Here is a 23,028-nt window from a genome sequence, read left to right as displayed (position 1 = left end):
TCTAGAATTTCCTGCATTAACAACTCTTTGTTGCTCTCTCTTTGTTTTTGTACTGAGGATTATTAAACCCAGGGCCTTCACACTGAACTAGAACTATTACCCTAGCACTTTTTAAATTTTTTTGAGACAGGTCTCACTAAGTTGCTCAGGTGGCCTTGAACTTATAAACCTGAACCTCCTGCCTCAGCCTCCCCGGGTATGGACAGCACAAGCATGGGCCACCATGCCTGACTTCTTTGATATTTCTTTTTTTATCAGTACTGGGGATCGAACTCACGACCGCCTGCTTGCAAGGCAGGTGCTTATGCCGCCGAGCTAAATCCCCAGCCCCTTCTTTGACATTTCTAACGTGAGTTCAGTCCTTGGTTCTCTTCTCTGACTACTCTTTGCGTTCTCCCTGCCATCCATATGCTGATGGCTTTTTTTGTGTGTGTGTGTGGTACCAGGGATTGAACTCACGACCTCCCATTTGCCAGGCAGGCGCTTATGATGGCTTCTTTTTGAACCCCAAGCTCACATGTATCCAGCTGCTCCCCACATCTCCTGGTCTCCAGCTGGCGTTTCACTCCACGCTCCTGTCTGTCCTCACGCTCCTTGCCCCCTCAGGAATTGTGGCACCTCCATCTTTCCTGCTGCTGAGATCAAAAGTCCCGGGGTGCTCCTTACCTCCACCCTCTGATGTTCCACATCGGGACTGCAGCTCGGCCTTCCCTCCATATTTAGAATCGCTGTTCTCTGTAGTCATGCCCTGCGCTGCCGCCTTGGCTCAAACTTCCATGGTGACTTGTGTGCAGTACGGGCATAGCATCCTAACGGTCTCCCTGCTTCCCCCTTCAGTCATCCGAATCACTGGAGTGATACCTTTGAAAGGGAAGTCAAGATGTATTTGCTTCTTGGCTTCCTTTTTCACTTGGAGAAAAGTCTGTACCATGGCTTCTAATCCTTACAGTTTCTGGCCTCTCTTCAATACCGTGTCTTGTTTTCCTTCCCCTCACTCTGCTCCAGCCACACTGGCCTGCTCCTGCCTCAGGACCTTTGCATGTGTGGTTCTATCATGCTTTTCCACTGGATCTGCACATGGTTCAGTTCTGTCCTCAAGTCTCCATCTCAGCAACTACATTCCCTTGCTGAAAACTTAGCACACCTGAAAACCCTCACTGCCTTCTCATGTCTTCTTGCCCGAGCATTTTTCACCAATGACATACTCTCCTCGTACTACCTCACCTGCCTCTTCCCACTAAATGTGTCTTTAAGGCACAGACTGCAGTCTGTTGGGTCCACCATCGACTCAGGGCCTAAGCCATGCCTTGTGTGTAAGTGCTAAAACAATTACTGAATGAAATAAATGATCTCTCCCTGAATGATCACTGTCTGTCTCCCAGGCTTAGTGTTATGGAATCCCATCTAAATACTGGCTGATCCTTGCCTATCTTTGCTCTGCTGACACTGCTTGTGTCCCTCACAAATTGCTAGGAGTTTGTCACTTGATTGCTATCCCACGCAACATCATGAACTTTGTCTTAATTTCTTCCATAGCAATATTTCTCACATTCTTTCAAGTCTGAAGGTCATGAAGAAGGTCCTTGAAGAAAGTAAAGAAACCCTGAATGCCTCTGTGTTCTCGTTACATATTATCACATCCCTTGAGCCCAGAACCAAACTTCTCTCTTCCCCAGTCCTGGGAATGGAACCCAGGGCTTCACACATGCCAGCTGAGCATCCTCCCACTGATGCACAGCCCCAGCCTTTTTTTCACTTTTGAGACAGTCACACCAGGCAGGGCTGAAATTTGCACTCCTCCTTCCTCAGCTTCCCAAGTAGCTGAGATTACTCTACCACGCCCAGACAGGAATTATCCTTTAGTTAGATGATGTTATTTTCTTACTAAAAACTTTCATTGCTTTGTAGTATTTTTTTTTTCTTGGGCTTTTTTTGAGACAGGGTCTCACTATGCAGTTCAGGCTGGCCTTGAGCTCACTTTGTAGCCCAGGCCGGTCTCAAACTCGCAACGATCCTCCCACCTCAGCCTCCTGACTGCTGGGATTACAGGCGTGAGTCACCACGCCCAGCTGCTTGTAGTATTTTTGACAACCACTTGTAGGCTTGAGGTCTAACTGACTCTAGAACAATTTATTAATTCATTGACTACCAACAGCACATGGCCGGCAGAAATTCAGAGAATCAAGGCAGGAACAAGGGCACACTGTATAAGACAGAGTCAAGGAGGGTGCTGAGGAAGACACCAGGGCCAGGAGGAGGAGGTCTAGGGTTCCATCTGATGCTGGAAGGTGTGGCCTTAAAGACCTGGGCAAGTGCACTCTGGCCAAAGGGACCAAGTGTCCACGTACACAAAGGCCATTGTGGCTTAATTCCTTCAACAGGGGATGAGGGTGGGCACAGCAAAGTCAAGTGAGGGCAGGGTTGCTTTGTGCTGTACACAGGACTCAGAATTTACTCCACCACAGGGGGAAAAGGCACTGTAGGCAGAACAGTGACAGCATGACTCGAGTTTGACAGGCCACTCAGACCAAGGGCCGGCTGTGAGCCTGGCAAGGGGTGGATGTGGGCAAGGGCAAGGGTACTGCAGGACATGGCTGTGTGGCAGCTCTGGAGGGCAGGCCAGCCTGGCATGACCTCCAGGGAGAGCATCATTGGTCCTGACCTCTGGTCTGGACTTTTCTCCTTGTTTCCTCAGCGGAAAGGAGAAAGCTTCAGGGGTCTGTGCTGTCCCTAGAGCAAGGGTGCTCTGCATGCAGACTGCGGGGGTGCCCAAGTCTGACATCTCAAGAACTTGGAGCTGGGTGCATTTCCTGCAGCAGCCTGGCCCTGAAAGCTCCATTCCCTCCATGACACTGCCACCCAGTGGCCCGGGGTCACACTGCACGAGCAGGACTCAAGTAACCCAGCCTTTCTTTCACCCAGGTCTTCAAGTGGACAGGGAGCAACTCGTTCTTTGTGAAAGGAGACTGGGATTCACTTATGATGGGCAGTGGCAGGTACATGTTCCGGTCCCTTCCCCGTTCTGAAAAGTACTTCTGGGTGTAGCCGGCCCAGATGGACAGGAGAGGCAGGTGGTTCGCTTTTAGCCTAGGCCGTCAGCATCACTGCCCACCCTGCTCTGAGCCAAGGAAGGAGAAGAAATGACAACGACCTCACGTCAAGCTGTTTACAGTTGGTGACACCTTAGTCTGAATTTCTGTAATTTTGGGAGCATCCATGTGGTGGATGAGGCTAGACGTAGGATATATCAGTTAGCCCAGTAAACCCAGGAGACATAAATCATTCGAGGAAGGCAAGCAAGCTGCATCTGCCCAACAACCTGGACTGTGTTCCTGTCTGTGGACCACAGAGGGCAAAAAAAGCTTGGCCTTGGTGTCTCCTCCCAAGCAGAAAAAAGCCTGGTCTCTTTAAACTCAGGCATATTAATAAGTTTTACCCTGACGGTGAAGATGAAAGCATGATTATTACCAGGCAAATTTTCTGCTCTCCCAGCAGCCGGAAAAGCCTCCCCTGACAGGCAGCTTGGCAAGAACATCTCAATCAGTCCTGATCTGCAGGAAGGGGTGTTTTCAAACGTTCCCAAGCTGGGCTGTGATTGCTGTACTTATGCATATACTTTCTAAAATCATTGCATGGGCTAGGGATGCAGCTCAGAGGCACAGTGCCTACCCGATAAGCACAACGCCCTGAGTTCAATTCCCAGTACCAAAAGAAAATAAAATCACTTCATTGCTTTAGAAATATTCTAAAACCTGTAGGGAACAACATGCTAAGTCCTTCAAAAGTGGAGGTGAATCTTGAAGGGGAAGATAACAAGGGCTGCCACAAGGTATAGGCAAGGGCTTGTGATGGTAGTAGATCCTAACAGCCTCTCACATAGGATTGAGCCAGGCCCAAATGTCTCTCTCTCTCTAGTGGCCAGTTTGGGCTGTGGTTGGATGGAGATTTGTATCACGGGAGAAGCCATCCCTGTGAGACCTTCAACAATGAGGTGCTGGCCAGGCAGGAGCAGTTCTACACCAGGGAGCTGGAGGCCTGGGTTCTGAGCTGAGAGCCTGTGTGGTGAACTCCTGGAGGGTGGGGCTGTGGACCTGCTCGTGGGTGCTGTTCTGCCCTCTGTTCCTAGGACTGCCCTTTCTGCTCAGAGGTGGTCAAGTGCCCACACGGGCACAGCGGCTGTTGGAAAGCTTATCAAGGTCCTGGGATGCATGCATGAGGCAGGCACTAGTGCCCTGCAGAAGTGACTTTGGAGGTGTCAAAAATACACCTTACCCAAGAAAGAGTCCCTCATAAAAATGATCTTTGTAGCAATTCTACAGTTAATGCAACATATTTATTTGCAGAAAACCAGATCACGTTAAAAATTAATATTGCCTAAGATTCAACTCCTCTCACAACAGTAACATTACAAATAATTTTCTATAGATGTATATATATAAATAGATATACACACACAAATGGGATGCTGCTTTGCATGTTTTAGAAATCACTTTAAAGAATACTATCAAAAAAAGAATACTGAAAAAAAAAAAAAAAGAGAGAGAATACTATCAAACCTTAGAAACTTGTGCTCAGTCAATGAAACCAATAAAGACTCTAGTATCATGTTGCTTTTCTTGCCGGTTCTAACACATGGGGGATTTTTGTATTCATTACTTGATTTCACAGGGAAAACATAAAAGCAGCAAATGAACAATGTGCATATTTGGGCAAAGAAACGGAACTGTTGTAGAACCAACCTCAAGCAGGTTCAGAAAGAGAAAGGAGTATGTTTTATGGCCAGCCAGCTCTAAGAAACCTGCATATCCCTCCCTAACCAGGGCCTGCCTCTTGACAGAAGGAAAAACACTCCTAACTTGCTCCACTGCTTGAGAAAAACTACTCCCAGGATGGTGTTAATCCCATGCCCTGGCAGATGCAGCACAGTGTTGAGATGCCAAGAAGGACCTGGATGGAGTCCTACACAAGTCACTTTGCTCTGCAAGGAAGGGTCCAGGTACATGACCATGCAGGACAGAGTGGTGATGGAGCACACTGCTGGCTTCAGGATGGAACAGTTCTCAGAGCTTTATTGCAGCTGTTTTCCAGACTCAGTTAAGTCAGAGTCCCTTCAAGCTGAAGTACTATTTGCATTCTTAAGACAAAGCTCAGTAACTCTAGAGACTAAGCTGTTAAATTCTCCATTTTTATACAGCTATGATGTTTCTTAAGAAAAATTTATGCTTGTAAATGGCACAAGGCTCTGGCAGTTAAAACAGTTGCAAACAGGATAAAGTGCAGTTGTCTTACATGGGAAAAAAGATGTGAACGAAACAGATTCACTTCTCAGATAACATAATGATACAGTATTAGGGCTACAAAATTCCAGAGTTAACCACAAATGATTTTAAAATCAAGTTGGCAGAGACAAAACAATCTTAGGAAAGTACCACATTCTTGAACTCGGTCTGGGCACATGAGGTTGAGACTATGGGTGTCTCCCCTGAATGTGTTAGAGGTACCTGGCTAGGCAGATACAGGCCAGGGCCTCACTTGTGCGTCAACAAGCGTCCCCACATGAGCAGCACTGTGATGAGACAGGGTGGCCTGATTCTTTACTGAAGGAGGACGGCATGGGAACACAGGATGGCAGACTCCAAATACTTCACTGAGAGTGGACAGAACAGAGTCTACTCACATAGTGCAACGTGACAGCATGAGTGATCTGCTGTCACTTTCTTAGGGAGTGATCAGAAGACACCAGTGTGTAAAAAGTTAGGGATCAAGGCCTCTGTCCCCACTTCCCTGCATCTCCAGCACCCTCTTGTCACCACCCCTTTTGGCTCCCACTCCGGATCTTGTTCTTGGTGACTTTCTACAGCCTAAGGTATGGGACAGGTTCCCTGGGGACAGCTGCCATGCTCAACCTGGGTGGTACACACCCCATGGCTGGGAAAATCAAGTTACAAAGGGGAACCTGGGATACACTGGGCAGTCCTGAACCTCAGCAAAGGCAGTGTAGTCCAGTTTGCTTTGAAAGCCATAGAATGCATTGAACCAGCAAAAACAGGCTCAGGTAAGAGTGGTCCCAAGGATAGTTCTTGCAATGTCCAGAGCCATTTTCCAGGCAGACTCAGAAAGCAGGCAGAGGGACGGGGAGTTCACTCTCAGCTGGGCAGAGGTGAGGCCCTGGGGCTGGTGCAGTGAGGACTCAGAAGAGACAGAAACTCCCAGCCTGGACAACAGCTAACTTAAGAGAGTAGCCTGGTCTGAGGGATCCCTCTGCTTCTATGGTCTCCTAAAAGAGAGCTTCATCATGCTCTCATGAGGAAGAGGTCTGCACTGGGAATATGGCTCAGTTCATTGGTACAGTACTGGCCCAACACGCACAAAGCCCTGGGCTCCATTCCCAGTACCACGAAAAAAAAAAAAAAGGAAAAACAAGGCCCGAATCCTCAGATCTCTCACCAGAGTTGGAGCTAGTCCTCTTTCACTTCCTACTGTTTGCCCTCACCTGGCAGCTTACCAGAGCTAGGAGAGTAGGGCAGGTGTCCTTCCTCTGATCACTTAAGGAGCACTAGCCTCAAACTTGGGGTGGTGATGACATCTCTGTAGGGACTAGTTTGTTCTATTTTTAATGTCTATTCATGACAATTCTAACTTCAGATTCCAATTTGTACCCCTGCCTCATTTCTAAATTGAAAAGAAAAAAACAATCACCTGTCATAAGATGTTAGAGTAAAAAAAAAGTTGTTATTTTAAAAAAACAGACTACTAAAGGAGAAAGGCTAGGAAAGTTAAAAATAGGCAAGCTAATTCTTTTCATAACGTGTGCAAGATTTGCCTAATACCTTTTTTGTTTTTTTGAGTAAGAATTACTTACCTTTAGGATATGTATACATTCAAAATACAAAATAAAAAGCACTAGTAACTAAGTCTGTGGAACTCTACGATTACATTCTCTATCGTGTGTCAGGGGAAGGCTTTTTTTTTTTGTCTTTTTCCTTTTTATCGGTACCAGGGATCGAACTCACGACTGCCTGCTTGCAAGGCAGGCGCTTATGCCGCTGAGCTAAATTCCCAGCCCCTAGGGGAAGGCGTTTTGCTAACAGGCAATTGCAGAGTTTCACATGGCATCATCGTCAGGCAGTGTAGACTCATCCTTGAGCACCACGGAGTCACCCTTAAACAGCTGGACTTTGCTTCTGGATGGTTCTGTGGGGTGAACTGGTCTAGGACGCCACTCTGGTTTTTGAGGTGTTATCAGGGGGGCTACAATATCACCATCCTAGCAGGAAGAGAGAGGAAAACAGGAAATACAGAAAATTCAGTTTCTGTCGCTTGACAGCTAAGACAGTGTCTCAGGCACACACACCCTTCACTTCAGCTGAATTGCTCCTCGATAGACTTACTGTCAGGAAGCTCCAGGTGATACATGCCCCATACTTGGGTCAAATTAAAACCACCACAGTCCTAAGCTAGTAAGGTCTTTGTAAAAAAAATCCTCCAGCGCTCTCTAAAGATGGCTGGATTTGGGATGTAGCTCAGTGGTGGAGTTCTTACTCAGCAGGCATAAGGCCCTGGTGTGGTAAGGGAGAGCCAGAAGCAGCACCCCACTGCTTGGGCCTATGCACAATTTCACACACTGCTTCCTGTTTTTCCAGGAGAGAAAGAACTTGCACTGGATTCTAGCTTCTCTCTTTCCTGATTTTCTCTAAAAAAAAATGCCCAGGTCAGGAGATGTCAAGAAAAGGGGAAGAAGAGTACACACCAGTTAAGTGTTAATTTTTCTCTGCAATTAAAGCTCTAACTTTTGTTGCATCAGCATATACTCCAGCCAGTGAGTTCATCCACCCAAAATGAAGGCTGGCTTCAAACTGAAGGGATTCTACTGACCTAACCTAAGAGCAGACAGTGGGGGCAGCAAGGCCCTCCACACTCCATTTTTGTTCTTGATCACTTGAGAACTTGTGGTTAGACTCTCTGTGGTCATATGAAGGCTCTTAGGGAGCCTTGTTATGGACTAGGGATTGAATGTGGTGGGACACTGGGCTCATTTGCTGATTGACATCAGACCACTTCCCCCCTTTTTCCCTCCCCTCTCATCAACCACTCCCAGCTCCTGTACCCACTGGTTTCCACAGAAAAATCAATGTTCAGCAGGTACATTCCTTCCTTCTCTTTTCTTACTATCTCACAGACATGGGCCATTTATTTCAGAGGGGACCAGGCAAGACAGAAGCAAGGATCCAACGGGAGGCATGAATGGGTCTCATACTATGAACATATGCAATAACAAAGACACAGACCACAGGGGAGAGGCAGAGAGGGCCAGGGTACCGCTCCCACCCCTCTGGTGCAGGCACCAGCATCTGTGACCCTCTGTAGGTCCAGTTTCTGCAAGGGCCCTGGCTCCCAGACACCCATCTGCTCCTTTGGTCTCTCCTAGGAGGCAGTGGCAGCTTTCTGCTGTTGTCTCACTGTCCTCCATTTGCTTTTTTAGCTCTGCCAAAACTTTGAATCTCATCACTTGTGTGAAATTTCTTCTGTTGAACTACACTGAATGTGACTTGACAGTGCCTTTAAAAGCTGAGGTTCAGTGGCCACGAGTCACACCTGCAGACCTGCCCATCTAAGTCAGCACCCAAAGTCATCTCATTCAGATTTCCTTACCTCTACCCACTCTTTTTCTTTTCTTTCTTTCTTTTGGTACTGGGGATTGAACTCATGATCATGCGCTTGCAAGGCAGGTGCTTATGACACTGAGCTAAATCCTCGACTCCCATTCTGTTTTTCTTAAATTTTTATTTTTATTAGTATACATTTGCAGTAGGTAATGATTATATTCATCAAGGGGAGTTAGTACACATACATGACACATCCTAACCCATTCTGGTTTCAATATAGTGAATGTTATAAATGCAAACATAAAGATGCTACTCTCCCTGATTCAATGGTCCCAGTCCCAGTTCCTCTTGGCAGAGCAAACTCAGCAGAAAACTCCAGACAGCTCACTCTCAATGCACTTCCCTGAAAGGCACCATATCCTTTTTCCTCTTCTGCCCGGCCCATGGTGCTCTGTCTCAGCACCTCCCCCGACCAGTTACAGAGCTCTGCCTGCTCCTGTACCTTTGGTCTCAGCTGCCAAACCCTTCCTCAGGATTTTCCCAACCAACCAGGCCTGGCTACACCTTCCTTTCTGTTCCCTCAAGACTCTATTGGCTGGGGCTGAGGATTTAGCTCAGCGGCATAAGCGCCTGCCTTGCAAGCAGGCAGTCGCAAGTTCCATCCCTGGTACCAATAAAAAGGAAAAAGAAAACAACAACAACAACAAGACTCTATTGCCGGCCCCAACACACTTACTGTGCTACTGCAACTGCTGCTTTCTTGTGTGCTTGTTATCTCCAGCTAGACTGAAACTCATGAGACTAAGGACTATGTGTGTAATAGGCACTGATCCATCCCTAGGACCTAACACAGGGCCTAGCCAAAAACAACAACAACAACAACAACAATGACTCAGTGAGTGAATGTGCCTAGATTTATTAAGGCAGTTACCACCACATGACCACATGTTACGAGCCTCTTGTTCCAGTCCATCTGTAGACAGGGTAGTCAGTGGCTGTTTTCCTTCACTGTTACAGTACCTGGGATGGGCCTAACTTTCTTATTCCCTTGGGTCCCATGCTACAAACACACACAATAACAAGCACACAAGCAAATAATGCCTGCAGTAATGATTCCCTCTCTACTGCAAAGGAGAAAAAAATCCTCTTCCTTAGCTGATTATCCAGGTCTTCCCTCATAGTCCTACTTAACATTTAACAGTAAGAATCTTACACTGTGTTCAGAGAGGGTTTCTCATGTTCCCTTCACTTTCAATTTGCTTATTTCATGTCTCTGCTTGTGCTGTTCCTACTGCTAGCCATGATTAACTTCCCCCTGTTCTCAGCCTGATGCAATCCAGCTCCTGGGTTGAGCAGCTCCTCCCTCTTTACACGGCCTCCCCACCAATCAGTAGCTCTTAAATCTCTCAGAGCAAACCTGCGTCATGCCATGGCACTTGATCCAATACTGACTTACTGAGCTGCTCTTTCACACAGGACCCTTGGTTTTATTCCTCTAGTACCTGATGTTCAGAGGAAAAGGCAACTGGTCTTGGAGGCTACAGCCACATGCTTGTCAATTATATTCAACTAGTCAGTCAACTAGTATTTTTTTTTTTTTTTTTTTTTTTGAGAAATATCTCACTATATAGCGCAGGCTGGCCTTGAACTCACTATGTAGCCCAGGCTGGCCTCAAACTCACAGCAATCCTTCTGCCTCAGCCTCTGAAGTACTGAGATGACAGGCAGGTGCCACCACACCAGCCAGTCAACCAATACTGAATGGCCAGTTTCTCTATGTTAGATACCTATGTGTCATCAGTAGGGACAATTTAAAAACATTCTCCACAGGATTATCAACTAGAGATTATCTCCTCTGTCTCTTTATTTTCATTTAGAGAATTTAGTTTACTGATATCAAAATAGCTAGGTTTGACAACACTGAACTTGAAATAAAAAGCTTAAAAGTTTTTATTGGGCTGGTAGAGGACTTGCCTAATATGCTAACAACTATGAGTTTGATCCCTGCATGACGACACAAAGAACAATAATAAAATCTTGTTATCAGTTAAATGTTGCCCTAACAAAAGTTAACAACCACTCGGCTATGAAAACCTCTGAAAGGGAACACTGTCTCCCAGGGTCACTAGGAGGACTGGGATAAGATAACTGGTGAGAATATTATAAAACAATATTCATATTTTTTTATTATTGTAACTCAGACAATAATGATCAATTGAGTACCACTCCCAACATATGTAAGAAGAAATCACTGGTTGACACAGATTCATACATTTTCAAAGGAATGAAGGTGAAAGAATATTTTCAAACCATAACAAATTAGCTACAATTCATTTATTATTTATTGGGGTGCTGGGGGTTGAACCCACTGTCTTGTGCAAGGCACACTATAACAAACTATATCACTAGCCCCACAGCTACGATTTAAATAAGAACTGACCCTTTTGGTTTTTCTTAAAAGTTCAAGTGTGCAAAATTTGACTGTAACACCCACCTGTGGCTTTGTGAAGTCACTGATTGCACACCAGTGAACAAAGTGTTGTTTGGCAGCATATATACTCTTACTATCCATCTTCTTACAATACACTCGAATTAGCTGCTCTGCAAATCTCTCTGGCAGAAGCTGTGAGACCTTTTTTTTAAAAAAGAAAATATTCGCTGTCACTTTGAATTCACACAACAGAGAAGTATCAGCCATTCCCTTGGCTCCTGAGTACCATTTCCAATGCTTACAAGCACATGCTGCTTGCTGTTTTATCCCGATTATAGTCCAAAGAGAAAAAAAATTCAAGATAATTGTCATACTGCAAAATGCCTCATTTTATGTCAATTAGTAAAGGATTAAAGGTTTGTATTACATAATTACATACAGACCACAGAGTTCCACACAGAAGACATGCAAGTAAGCACTTTAATTTTAACCATATAGCAGCCACTTCCCACCAGATTTGTAACCTAATCTTGGAACTAATGTTTACCGAACAGGAAAAACTGGCTAAAATGATCTAATCTGCCTTTATCTTTTAAAAACTGTACACTGAATCTAGAACCGAACAAAGTAAAATGCAAATTTACTATAAGCACTTGCCAAATATGAACTACTATACTGTATTTATTTTATCTAAGTGATTACCTGATCTTTAGTAATCATGATTGCCTTGTAAGGGTGACTCTTACAATAGAACCGAACATGATCAATTGGATTCTTATCTTCCATTCCATAATCCATGTTGATAACCTTAATAAAAGCAATAAATAAGTAATCACATAACAGTAAGAAGTTAAATCAGGGTTGTAGTGGCATCATAAGAAATTTGGGGGCTGGGGATTTAGCTCAGTGGCATAAGCGCCTGCCTTGCAAGCAGGCAGTCGTGAGTTTGATCCCCGGTACCGATAAAAAGGAAAAAGACAAAAAAAAAAAAAAAAAAAAAAAAGAAAAGAAATGGTGCTAGCTGGGAGCAGTGGTCCATATTTGTAATCCCAGCACTGAGGGAAGTTAGGCAGAAGGATCACGCGTTCAAATCCTGTCTGGACAACTTAATGGGATGCTGCTTCAAATCAAAAAATAAAATGGGTTAGGGATGTGGCTCCGTGACACAGTACCCCTGGGTTCAATCCCTAGTACCACATACATACATACATACATACATACATACATAAAGATAGAAATGGAACAGGGCCCTCTGAGATTATGTAAGATCTCTTGTAAGCTGTTGCAACATGGTGAAATAAAAGTAACTTTGATACCTGACCAATCATAAGAATTTCATTAAGAAATCTTGGGCAAGGAGAGAATATATCTGTATGTACAATATAAGTAGAGTATAAAATCAATACCTACTATGGGATAGAGACTGTGTTTATTTTTCCCCCCACATTATTGGGAACTTTGTACATGTGAGGCAAGTGATCTATCATTTTTTTATTTTGAGACAGTCTTAGTTCATTGCCCAGGTTGGTGTCAAACTTGCGATTCTTCTGCCTCAGCCTCCCAAGTAGGTGGAATTATAGGCATGTGCCACTGTGCCAGCTGATTTTTTGTTTCTGTTTGTTTGGTTTTTGGAAACAGGATCTCACTATGTACTTCAGGCTGGTCTTGAACTCACGATGTAACCTAGTCTGGCCTGAATTTCACAGTGATCCTCCTGTCTCAGTCTCTTGAGTGTGAGGATTACAAGTATACAAACTTTGCTGATTTTTGACTACTTAGTAAGTGGTTGCTGTAACTAAGGAGTTGAATTCTTTATTGTATTCAAAATTAATTTCTTTAAATTTAAAAGGCTTCTCAGCTATAGGGGTGCTCACTTGTAATCCAAACTACTCAAGAGGCAAAGGCAGGAGGATTGAATATTTGAGGTCAGTCTGGGTAGTATAGTGAGATCCCCACCTCAAAAAGTAGATAAAGTTTAAAAACCCCACCTTGGCCAGTGGGCACACATTGGGCAATCAGGTATAGAGCTAGCTGCACTTCTCACTTCTGAGAGATCACACACTATCAATTGTACCTTCCCTCTTCTGGGCTTTCCACCAGCACACAGATGGTCTTTGATCACAAGAAAATCATAAGCATTTCTCTTCATCCCTTTCCTCTCCTTTAGGGACAAACTCATCAAAAACTGTCTTCCCCTACCTTTCTAAGGTACCATAACCCTCTCTGGGTATAGTCTGAGTACCTTTTTCTGAAATGCTTGGAACCAGAGCGATTCAAATTTCAGAGTTTTTTAGAATTTGGAATATCTGCATAGACTATACCACATTTTATTGGCATTCCTAATCCAAAATGTTCCAAAAGTCAGTAATTTATTTGAATGTCATGTTCATACTCAAAAGTTTCAGATTTTGGCAGTTGGACATGGTGGCACACGTCTGGAATCTCAGCACTCTGGAAGGCTAAGGCAGGAGGATCACAAGTTTGAGCCCTGCCCAAGCAACTTAATGACTTAAAAAAGTAAGGAGGAGAAAACAGGAGGTCCTGATGAGCTAGGAACAAGGAAATTAAGAGACATGTTCTTGGACAGAAACTAAGATGTTTATTTTAGTGATATTAAATAGAGGGTAGTTTCAAATGGTGGCAACATCCGAGGTGTAATGTGCTGGAGCCCTGACTGAGGTGAAGTGGATAAGGTCATTGAAGTTGAAAATGAAGACCTCAGAGAATTGGCTCTATGTGGCTATGCTCAGGAAAACAATAGGAAGTGGAGCAGAGAGGAAGACTGAGGCATGCCAAAAGTTCAACTGAGAGGATAGTATTTGGTCTGCACAAAAATGATTATCTCCTCGAGTAAAGCTACTTTATCAATTACATTAAAAATTAATTAGTTTTGAAGACAGGGTCTCACTATGCTGTTCAGGCTGGCTTGTCCTCACTATGTAGCCCAGGCTGCCCTTGAACTTGCAGACATCCTCTTGCCACAGCCGCCCAATTGCTGGCATTACAGGCATGTGTCACCATGACTCAATAATACTTTAAAAAATTTTTTGTTTATGTTTTCTGAGTCTTGCTCTATATGCTAGGCTGGCCTTGAACTTGATATATAGCCTACACTAGTCTTAAACTTGGGGTTATCTTCCTGCCCCTGCTTCTGAGTGCTGGGATTCCAGGTATGCACACTATGTCAGGTTTGTCAACCACAATTCTGAAACATTCTTCTAATTTGATTTCTTGCACTAATTTATGCTTCTATTTTCACACACCCTATCAATGAAGAATTTTAAAACAGTCTGTTCTTAACAAGTCTGATGTAAAAAACTGTTGCTGCATTAACTTGCCTTTCTCAGTCTGGTAAGGTCAAAGTTCTTTTATGTCTGTTAGCAGTGTGCCTGTCTTTTCCTACATAAATTTCTTCAATTACTACATTCATTTGGGAATTGCACTTAGAGGAAAAAAAAAAACCCCAGAAAGTTGAGGAACTGATTAGGGATGGACTAGGACTGAGGACAAGCCAGACCCTGAGGTGAAACAGAGGCCAAAGCTTGCTTTTGCTGTCTCCCACCACCACGAACTGTTGCTCCTCTGCCATGTGCCCCCCTGCCTTGGAACCAGCTGATTACACACTGAAACCTCTGCAAAGTGTGAGCTAAATGAACTTGTCCCCCTTTTAAATTTGGAGGTTGTGTATTGTGTCTCAGCAGCGAGAAAAGTAATTAAGATAGAATTTGGTACCAGGAAGTGGGGTCATTGCTGTGATCCTGTGGTTCAGAATCCTTTGGGACTGGTTTGTGGGAAGAGTTTGGAAAGGTTTGCAGATGCTGGCTGAAGAAAGTAGAGCCGAAGTACCTCAGGCTGTTCTGTATGTGGCACAGTGGGTAGAGCTCAGAAGGTTTGGGAAGTTTCTGCTGGTAAGAAAGACTGCACTGGCTGTTGGGACTCCAGATAATGTGTTATGACATGGTAGAAAGTTTGTCTGCATTTTTTTTTTTTTTTTTTGTCTTTTTCCTTTTTATCGGTACCAGGGATCGAACTCATGACTGCCTGCTTGCAAGGCAGGCGCTTATGCCACTGAGCTAAATCCCCAGCCCGAGTTTGTCTGCATTTTGCTCAAGTCCAGAGACTACCTGAGACTGAGATTAAGGGTGGCAGACTAATTTATCGGGCAGAAGAAATTTCAAGGCAGTCTACTGTTGAAGTGGTTACATGACTACTGTTAGAGGCTTTTAGCCAGACCTATGTTAAGAATCAAGAGCAATGAGAATGATTTAAAATGTTCTGAGGCTCGTCAGAAAGGAAGCTGCAGTAAAACTGAGATAGAGCAGAGGAGATTTAATTGCTAAGAAGGAACAAGAGAGAAAAAAAAAGGTGGCCTGAGGGCATCTCAAGAAGTAACAGGACTCCCACCAATTACAGCCTTAAAATTGCAAAAGTAAAGACTGCTTTGAGAAGAAAGTTACAGAGCACCATGTTCCTGAAAAGCGGCAGCATGGAGAATTTGTTCCTCAGAATTGGAGTGCCCAGAATTCAGAGTGCCCAGTGGCCCAGGCATTTGATCCCGATAGCCAAGGGAGAAGAATGCCAGGCTGCTGCTCTAGCTTGGCATCACTCAGGTAGTGCTGGTTTCAGGTGTATGCAGAATCTAAGAATTATGGAGGTTTAAAAGGCTCCCACTCGGATTTCAGACGAAAGCATGGGAGGGCAGGCAGTGTACCCCTGAGACAGTAATGTGTGAAGCCGTGAGTGTGAAGCCCAAGGTGCAGTAGAGACCCCAGATGTTTAGAGAAGCCAGGAATATGGATCATCTGAAGAAAACTGTAAGGAGGGAGCAGAGTCGGCCCAAAAGAGAAGTCATGAGAGCTACAACCAGCAGTAGTGTCATTGGGTGGAGCCACACAAGCCCTTGGAAGTTCACATCCTGTTATAGACTGCCTCAGATGCTGCACATGGAGCTACAGGATTTAATGTCTGTCCTGCTGGATTATGGATTGCTCTGGTCCCATTTATTTCTACCTCGATTTGTAACTTTTTTTTTTTTTTTTTGGTCTTTTTCATTTTTACCAGTACCATGGATCGAACTCACGACTGCCTGCTTCCAAGGCAGGCGCTTATGCCGCTGAGCTAAATCCCCAGCCCTGTTGATTTGTAACTTTTGGAATGGGAATGTCTATTTTGTGCCATTGAAAGTTGGAAGTGTTTAACTTTCTTTTCATTTGTACAGGGGCTTGCAGCTAAGAGTTTGCCTTAGATCTCAAAGGAGACTGGATTTGCACTTTTTAGCAATGCTTAAACTGTTAGAGGACTTTGCTAATTCTTGGAGATGGACTAAATGCCTTTTGCATAAATGAATGCAGATGAGACTTTGGGGGGACGAAGAGGAGAAGAAAGAAAAGAGGAGGAAGAGGAGGAAGAGAAGACAACGACGACAACTTCGACATCTGGCCTCTATGAAAATAGGAATTAAAAAAAAAATCTTAACTTTTTCTTGTAATTAGCACGTGTCACCTTGTGACTTTCCTCTCTCCCTCTTTTTTCTCTCTCTCTTCTTTCTCTGAGCTACAACTTTAGTCTTTTTAAAAATTATTTTATTTTAGGGGCTGGGGATTTAGCTCAGCGGCATAAGCGCCTGCCTTGCAAGCAGGCAGTCGTGAGTTCAATCCCTGGTACTGATAAAAACGAAAAAGACAAAAAAAAAAAAAATTATTTTATTTTCAGACAGGATCTTGCTAAGTTGTCCAGTTGAACTTGCTTTCCTCCTGTCTCAAACTTCCAGACTGCTGGGACTACAGGCATATGTCACCATGCCTAGCTCAAAAGTTTTAAAAATCAATATATCCAATGTTCTATTATCACATGATCATAATTTTATTAAAAATATTGGCAAAATACACAAAGAAAATTTTAAATTGGATAGTAATATGTGTTCTCTTTGTGAGATCACAGCAGATTTTTTTCTTTACTTCTATTTTTCTGTATTTTCTAGTTTTTATAAAGAATATATACTACTTTTATCACAGGAGAGCTTTATCTTAAATTCTTTATTTAGTCTATTCTGGGGCTGACTACTTACATCCACTATGAAATCTTCGGCCTTTAATTCAGCTTCCAGGAACATTTCCAGAGGTTTAGCATCAGCAACCTGTTTTGGAAGGTGTTCATAGTCTTCCTACAAAAGATAAGGCCTCATGTTAAAACCTCAGCTTTTCATCAAGTGTTTGGGTCACAAATAGGTTCCCTGTCTAAAAATGGTACTTCATTATGAAAAATGGTTAGTGATATCCTTGACAGATACAGCTCCTACCTATGCTATCCATTTAACAGAGCAATGTTCATAAAGAAATTTCACACTTAGAATAAAAACAGCGGCATTATGGGTTATGTATGGACTTCCTTCTAATAGAGAAATAAGAGGAAGTAAAGTGTAACCCAACAAATCATTATGAGGTAATAATAATTAATCAGTTCACTGGGTTTCTGTCATACAAAAAAAAAAAAAAAAAAAAAACTTTAAGAAGCCAGAGGCAAAAATAGATACTTGAACTAAAAAAAGACAGACACATGCCAACTGGGAGAGCTGATATAATGTGAAGGAAATAAGTACAGGTGACCCTTGAACAAAGCAGGTCCACTTACATGTGGATTTTCTTGTTTTTAAGATATGGGACAATTTGGAAAAAAAAATACCTTGTGGACAAATTGCAAGCCTAGCAATATGGAAAAAACTGAGGAAAAGGATAAATTATATATGAAGATATTAGAAAATGTTTTTTATTGCCATAGACTATATAAGACTATTATACAAAATTAAATTTTATCAAAATGTACAATACAAACTATATGTGGCTCCAATCTAAGTTGAGAGAAATATGAATCGTAACTGTTTAAAACTAACTGTAGTACATATTATAGTACCATAACAATTTTCCAGCCACTTTCTATTGCTGCTGTGGCAATCAGGTATTGCAAACATCCCCTCAAAACTCCTTGTGGTATTAATCGTTCCTATATGAGCAAAGTGTCTCTAGTAAACTGTGTATTGTGATGAAAACTTATCTATTCCAGTTCTCCCATATTTTTCATTGTATATTATATAAATACAGGGCTGGGGATTTAGCTCAGCAGCACAAGCACTTGCCTGGCAAGTGTGAGGTTCAGTTCGATTTCTGGTACTAAAAAAAAAAAAAAAAATTACATATTAATAGTCTTTTCTTTTCTTTTTTTTTTTTTTTTTGATGCTGGAGATCAAACTCAACCTCACACTTGCTAGGCAGGTGCTTACTCCACTGAGCTAAATCCCTAGACCTATTAACTGACTTTGATATCATCAGTAAGATGTTCAATTAACAGCAGGCTACTAGTAAAGTTTCTGGGCAGCCAAAAGTTATAGGAGAATATTTTACTGTTTCCGAGTCCATCCCTGAGTCCCAGCCCTGGTGTTAAGCAAACTCTAGTTCCAACAGTTGTTAAGTTTCAGTGGAGCTTACGCAGGTATTTTTTGATTTTCAGGGTCTTTTTACTGATACTTATTTTCCTGTGCTAGGAGCTGAAGCTAACATCTGAAGCCCCTTCTTTTTTTGTGAATGAAAAGTTTGGAGTAGACTTGGTTTTTTGAATTTTTTTTTTTTTTTTTTTTTTTTTTGTCTTTTTCGTTTTTATCGGTACTAGGGATCGAACTCACGACTGCCTGCTTACAAGGCAGGCGCTTATGCCACTGAGCTAAATCCCCAGCCCCTGTAGACTTGGTTTTGAATCCTGGTTGCCTGTGTTCCCATGAGCAGGTTTTCATCTCACCCTGCGCTCAGTTTCTCATCTGCTAAACAGGTCTGCACATACTGCCTTGCTCTGAACTGTGATGAGTTAACGGTTCCTACTGAAGAGAGATGGCAGTAACCTCTCACTAATGAGAAGATGCTTGGTAACTTACCCTCATAATCCGTTTCCCAGGCTGGGTCTCACCGAGATATTTATACAGATTACGGCATTCAATATTTTTTAAAACTTCTCGTGCAGCATCCAAGTTGGGATCAGTAGAGTGTAAAATCTCCAGAAAAATGTTATCTGCCAATATGAGAAATTTTAGTTACATTAAAATGTACTATTTTACTCCTAAACTGCTTTTAAGAAGCAGTTCATGTATGTTGGCATAGTATAATTTTAGTCATGTGAAGTTTTTAAAGAGATGAATAGAAAAATCTCTTTAAAAATGTTTCATTTAATGTCTTGGGCTCACTTCAACGTAATCCAGTGTTAAATTATGGTGACTTAATACGACTGTACTACAGCTGATGACTGTTGGGTTGGGAAGTGGGATTGATTATAGATTGACAGCTTAGGTTTTTTTTTTTTTTTTTTTTCTTTTTGAGACAAGAGTTTCACTATGCAGTTCAGGCTCGCCTTGAACTCACAGCAATCCTCTTGTCTCAGTCTCCTGAGGGTTGGGATGACAGGTGTGTGCCACCGGCTCTTAACACTTTGGAATGATAACTAAATACATTCAAACAAAATTGTATCTAGGATCTACTTCAAAACAGGTCATTGTTTGATGGGAGTGGGCACATGAGGTGAATGAGGTAAAACTGCTATATATAACTACTGAAGCTAACTGCTGAGTACATGAAATTTTGTAAATGTCTTTAACCAAATATTTCAAATATTCCATTCCACAATAACAACAGAAAAAAAAATTTCCTTTTTTTGGGCTTCCTTCAATTAATTTTTCATGTTTTTTTTTTTTTTTTTTTTTTTTTTTTTGGTACTGGGGATCGAACTCACGACCACACATTGCAAGGCAGGCACTTATGCCGCTGAGCTAAATTCCCAGCCCTCAATTAATTTTTTTTTTCTTTTTCCTTCTTATCAGTACCAGGGATTGAACTTATGACTATCTGCTTGCAAGGCAGGCGCTTTATGCCGCTGAGCTAAATCCCCAGCCCCTTCAATTAATTTTTAATAGCCATAGGCTGGGTGTGGTGGCACATGCCTGTAATCTCAGCACTGAGGAGGCTGAGGCTGAAGGAATTCCATGAGTTTGAGGTCAACCTGGGCTATAAAGTGAGTTCAAGGCCAGCTTGCCTGCATCATGAAACCTTGTTTCAAAAGGACAAAAGAAAACACAAAACCAATAGCCACTGGGGCTGGGGATTTAGCTCAGTGGCATAAGCGCCTGCCTTGGAAGTAGGCAGTCGTGAGTTCGATCCCCAGTACAGTAAAAAGGAAAAAGACCACACACACACACAAAAAAAAAAAACACCAAATAGCCATTACCTAAATTCCATAATCATTAAGATTTTTCAACACATGCCCATTCTGTGCATAATTTTTTTGTGAAATATCTGAACACTACAGACACCAAGACCTTCACCTCTAAATACTTCAGCATGTCTCTCCTGAACAAGAACTGTCTCTTCTATAGAGACCAACACATTTAACACTGACATAAAAATGGTACGTAAACTGGCATTGTAGTGCATGCTTGTAATCTCAGCACTCAAGTAGCTGAGGCAGGAAGATCATAAGTTTGACGCCAGCTACACAGTGGAGCTCTCTCCCCACCAAAACTTCTCTTAATATATATCTGCCCTCAAATTAGCCTCAGTAATTTAACTTAAGGATTTTTATTACTGGGTAGAGAAATCAATCAAGTATATGAATAATATTAGTGGTCATACTTTTTTAAATGTTCATCTAGAACCAGAATATTTATTCTTTTTGCCTTTCAAGATACTGATATTGTAGAAATATTGTAGAAAAGTTCAGGTAGTTGTGCCTCTATGCATGTGTATGTGTGTTTACCTTCAATATTAATAGGGACCTCCCCCTCAACTATGTATCTTGCCCTTTTTCATTTTTTTCCTTTTTATCAGTACCAGGGATCTAACTCACGACCACCTGCTTGCAAGGCAGGCACTTATGCCACTGAGCTAAATCCCCAGCTCCCCTTTTTCATTCTTAATTTATTTATTTGTGGTACTAGAGATTGAACCCAGAGATGCTCTATCATTTACTTATATCCTGAGCCTTTTTTATTTTGAGATAAGGTCTTACTGAGTTGTCCAGGGTAGTCTTGAACGTAAATCCTTCTGCCTCAGCCTCCAAAATTACTGGGATTAGAGGCATGAAAGGCATGAACAGTCCTGCCATGCCTGGCCAGCTGTTTTATAATATATTCATTCTACCACCATGATGGGTTATGTTGTATTTGACCAGTTGGTTTAGGTAATAATCTTCAGACTCCTCAACTATAAAAAAAAAGAAAGCTGCTTCATGTACTCTATGCCATTTAAATGTATATAGCCTTCCCTATTGATTTTGTGGTCATCTCATTCCTCACATTGAATGATGCTTTCTACAATCTTTCCATTCTCAGGTTCATTGTTTCCACACATACTACAAACAGTTTAAAAAATGGAATTTATGTTAACACACCCAGATGAGACTCTGTTGTTACTCTTAGGAATTGAACTCAGGGTGTTGTGCATGCTCCAACACTGAACTATATTCTTAGCCCCCACCACCACCTTTAAATGCTTTTATTTTGAAACAAGGTCTCATTAAGATGTCCAGCTTGGTGTTGAATTTGCAACCCTCATGCCTCGGCCTCCCAAGTGCTACTTTATTATTGGGTGGAGAAATCAATCAAGTATATGAATAATATTAGTGGTCATACTTTTTTAAATGTTCATCTAGAACCAGAATATTTATTCTTTTTGCCTTTATTCCAGATAAGTTTTCGGGAAAGAGTAATACAGAAGCAGAGGAAGCTGCTTATCTATCAAACTTAATGGCCAAGCTACCACTCTGAAATAATGTAGACAGCATTCAATTTGGGAGTCCAAATACTTGGATTTGTTGTTTATTTGGGTATGTTGTGTTTTCCTCCATGTAGCCTCTGTTTCCTCATTTGAGAGTTGGAAGTATATGACCTAAATCACAAATTTAAGATTCTATGATCAAACTTCAGAATTGTTGGTGTGTGGGTGTGTGTGGCTTTTATGTTCTACCATCACTTAGGAATATTGAGGGACGAAGACCAAGATAATTGTATTCAGGGCAGATGGTAAAAGAGGGTATAACTCAACAGTAGGGCACCTGTCTGGCATTTGCCAGCCCTGGGTTTGAGCCCTAGCACCAAGAAAAAGGAAAACATGAAAAGCAAAACAAAAACGGGTAAGATAGCTATACCCAGAACATGAACCAGCAACAGGATTTTTAGGAAGCAGAGCACAGAACCATAAACTGTGGCAGAAATGGGTTACTGACACTTGTAACCTGGATAATTCTCAAAAACATAGGACTTTGCACAGTATGACTCCACTAGCATAAAAACTTAAAGGCAAAAAATAGTTTGTTCTTCTAATTGGAAAGGAGCATGAAAGCGCTTTCTGAGGAGAAAAAAATGTTCAGTGTCTTGTAGTTGCCAAAATTCTAGTAAATGTACACAACATTTGCACATATGCATGAACTGTATATAAATTTTATAATAAAAGAAAAATCAATTAACAGAAAATATAAACTACTGAACTTAAATTAATATGCATATTGAACAATTTAGGTTACTCTGAATGGCATCAAATGAGATAGATTAATGGATGGATAGGAGGATGTAATGAAGTGCTAAATACAAAGTAAAGTAAGTTCAGTAATTGGGCAGAATTTAGGTGATGAGTATACCAGTGTTCACAGAAAAATTCTTTTGAAATTGCTGAATATTTTCAATTCTTCAAAATAAAATGTGAGAAACATTCCAAAAAGACGGGAAAAAAAAGCCTAGGAAGTTGAAATTTTTGTTTGTATTTATTTAGTCTTTTTTTTTTTAAATCGGTACTGGAGTTCGAACTCACAACCACATGCTTGTAAGGCAGCCGCTAATGCCCCAGCCCCGCTAAATCCCCAGCCCCTATCTTATCTTTTTGAGAGAAGGTCTCACTATGCAGTTCAGGCTGGCCTTGAGCTCATTTTTTAGTCCAGCCTGGTCTCGAATTTGCAATGCTCCTC

General features: G+C 42.2%; 2 protein-coding genes across 3 annotated transcripts in view; one reads left to right on the top strand and one right to left on the bottom strand.

The window, feature by feature from the left end:
* The window catches only part of Tldc2 (TBC/LysM-associated domain containing 2), a 40,348-nt gene that overhangs the window by 8,903 nt on the left and 8,417 nt on the right, over positions 1-23,028 (top strand). The window contains exons 6-7 of one of the 2 annotated variants that reach the window (XM_023564211.2): positions 2,923-2,996; positions 3,916-4,605. The exons of the other annotated variant lie outside the window; for it this stretch is intronic. Of the exons in view, the coding sequence (XP_023419979.1) occupies positions 2,923-2,996; positions 3,916-4,051 (210 nt within the window). The 3' untranslated portion in view covers positions 4,052-4,605. Of the gene's footprint in view, positions 1-2,922; positions 2,997-3,915; positions 4,606-23,028 lie in introns of those variants that run through there. 2 annotated transcript variants of the gene reach the window in all.
* The window catches only part of Samhd1 (SAM and HD domain containing deoxynucleoside triphosphate triphosphohydrolase 1), a 58,406-nt gene continuing 39,689 nt past the window's right edge, over positions 4,312-23,028 (bottom strand). Inside the window, exons 12-16 of the mRNA XM_063248388.1 lie at positions 18,959-19,092; positions 17,105-17,200; positions 11,740-11,844; positions 11,101-11,238; positions 4,312-7,267 (exon numbers count right to left, since the gene is read on the bottom strand). Of these exons, the coding sequence (XP_063104458.1) occupies positions 7,106-7,267; positions 11,101-11,238; positions 11,740-11,844; positions 17,105-17,200; positions 18,959-19,092 (635 nt within the window). The 3' untranslated portion in view covers positions 4,312-7,105. The remainder of the gene's footprint in view (positions 7,268-11,100; positions 11,239-11,739; positions 11,845-17,104; positions 17,201-18,958; positions 19,093-23,028) is intronic.

The sequence above is a fragment of the Cavia porcellus genome, unplaced genomic scaffold, assembly GCF_034190915.1.
Source record: "Cavia porcellus strain 051 isolate PalLab524CR breed Dunkin Hartley unplaced genomic scaffold, mCavPor4.1 scaffold_5, whole genome shotgun sequence".
NCBI lineage: Eukaryota > Metazoa > Chordata > Mammalia > Rodentia > Caviidae > Cavia > Cavia porcellus.
Note: the sequence above shows the minus strand (reverse complement) of the source record. Positions and strands in the feature narration are given on the sequence as shown.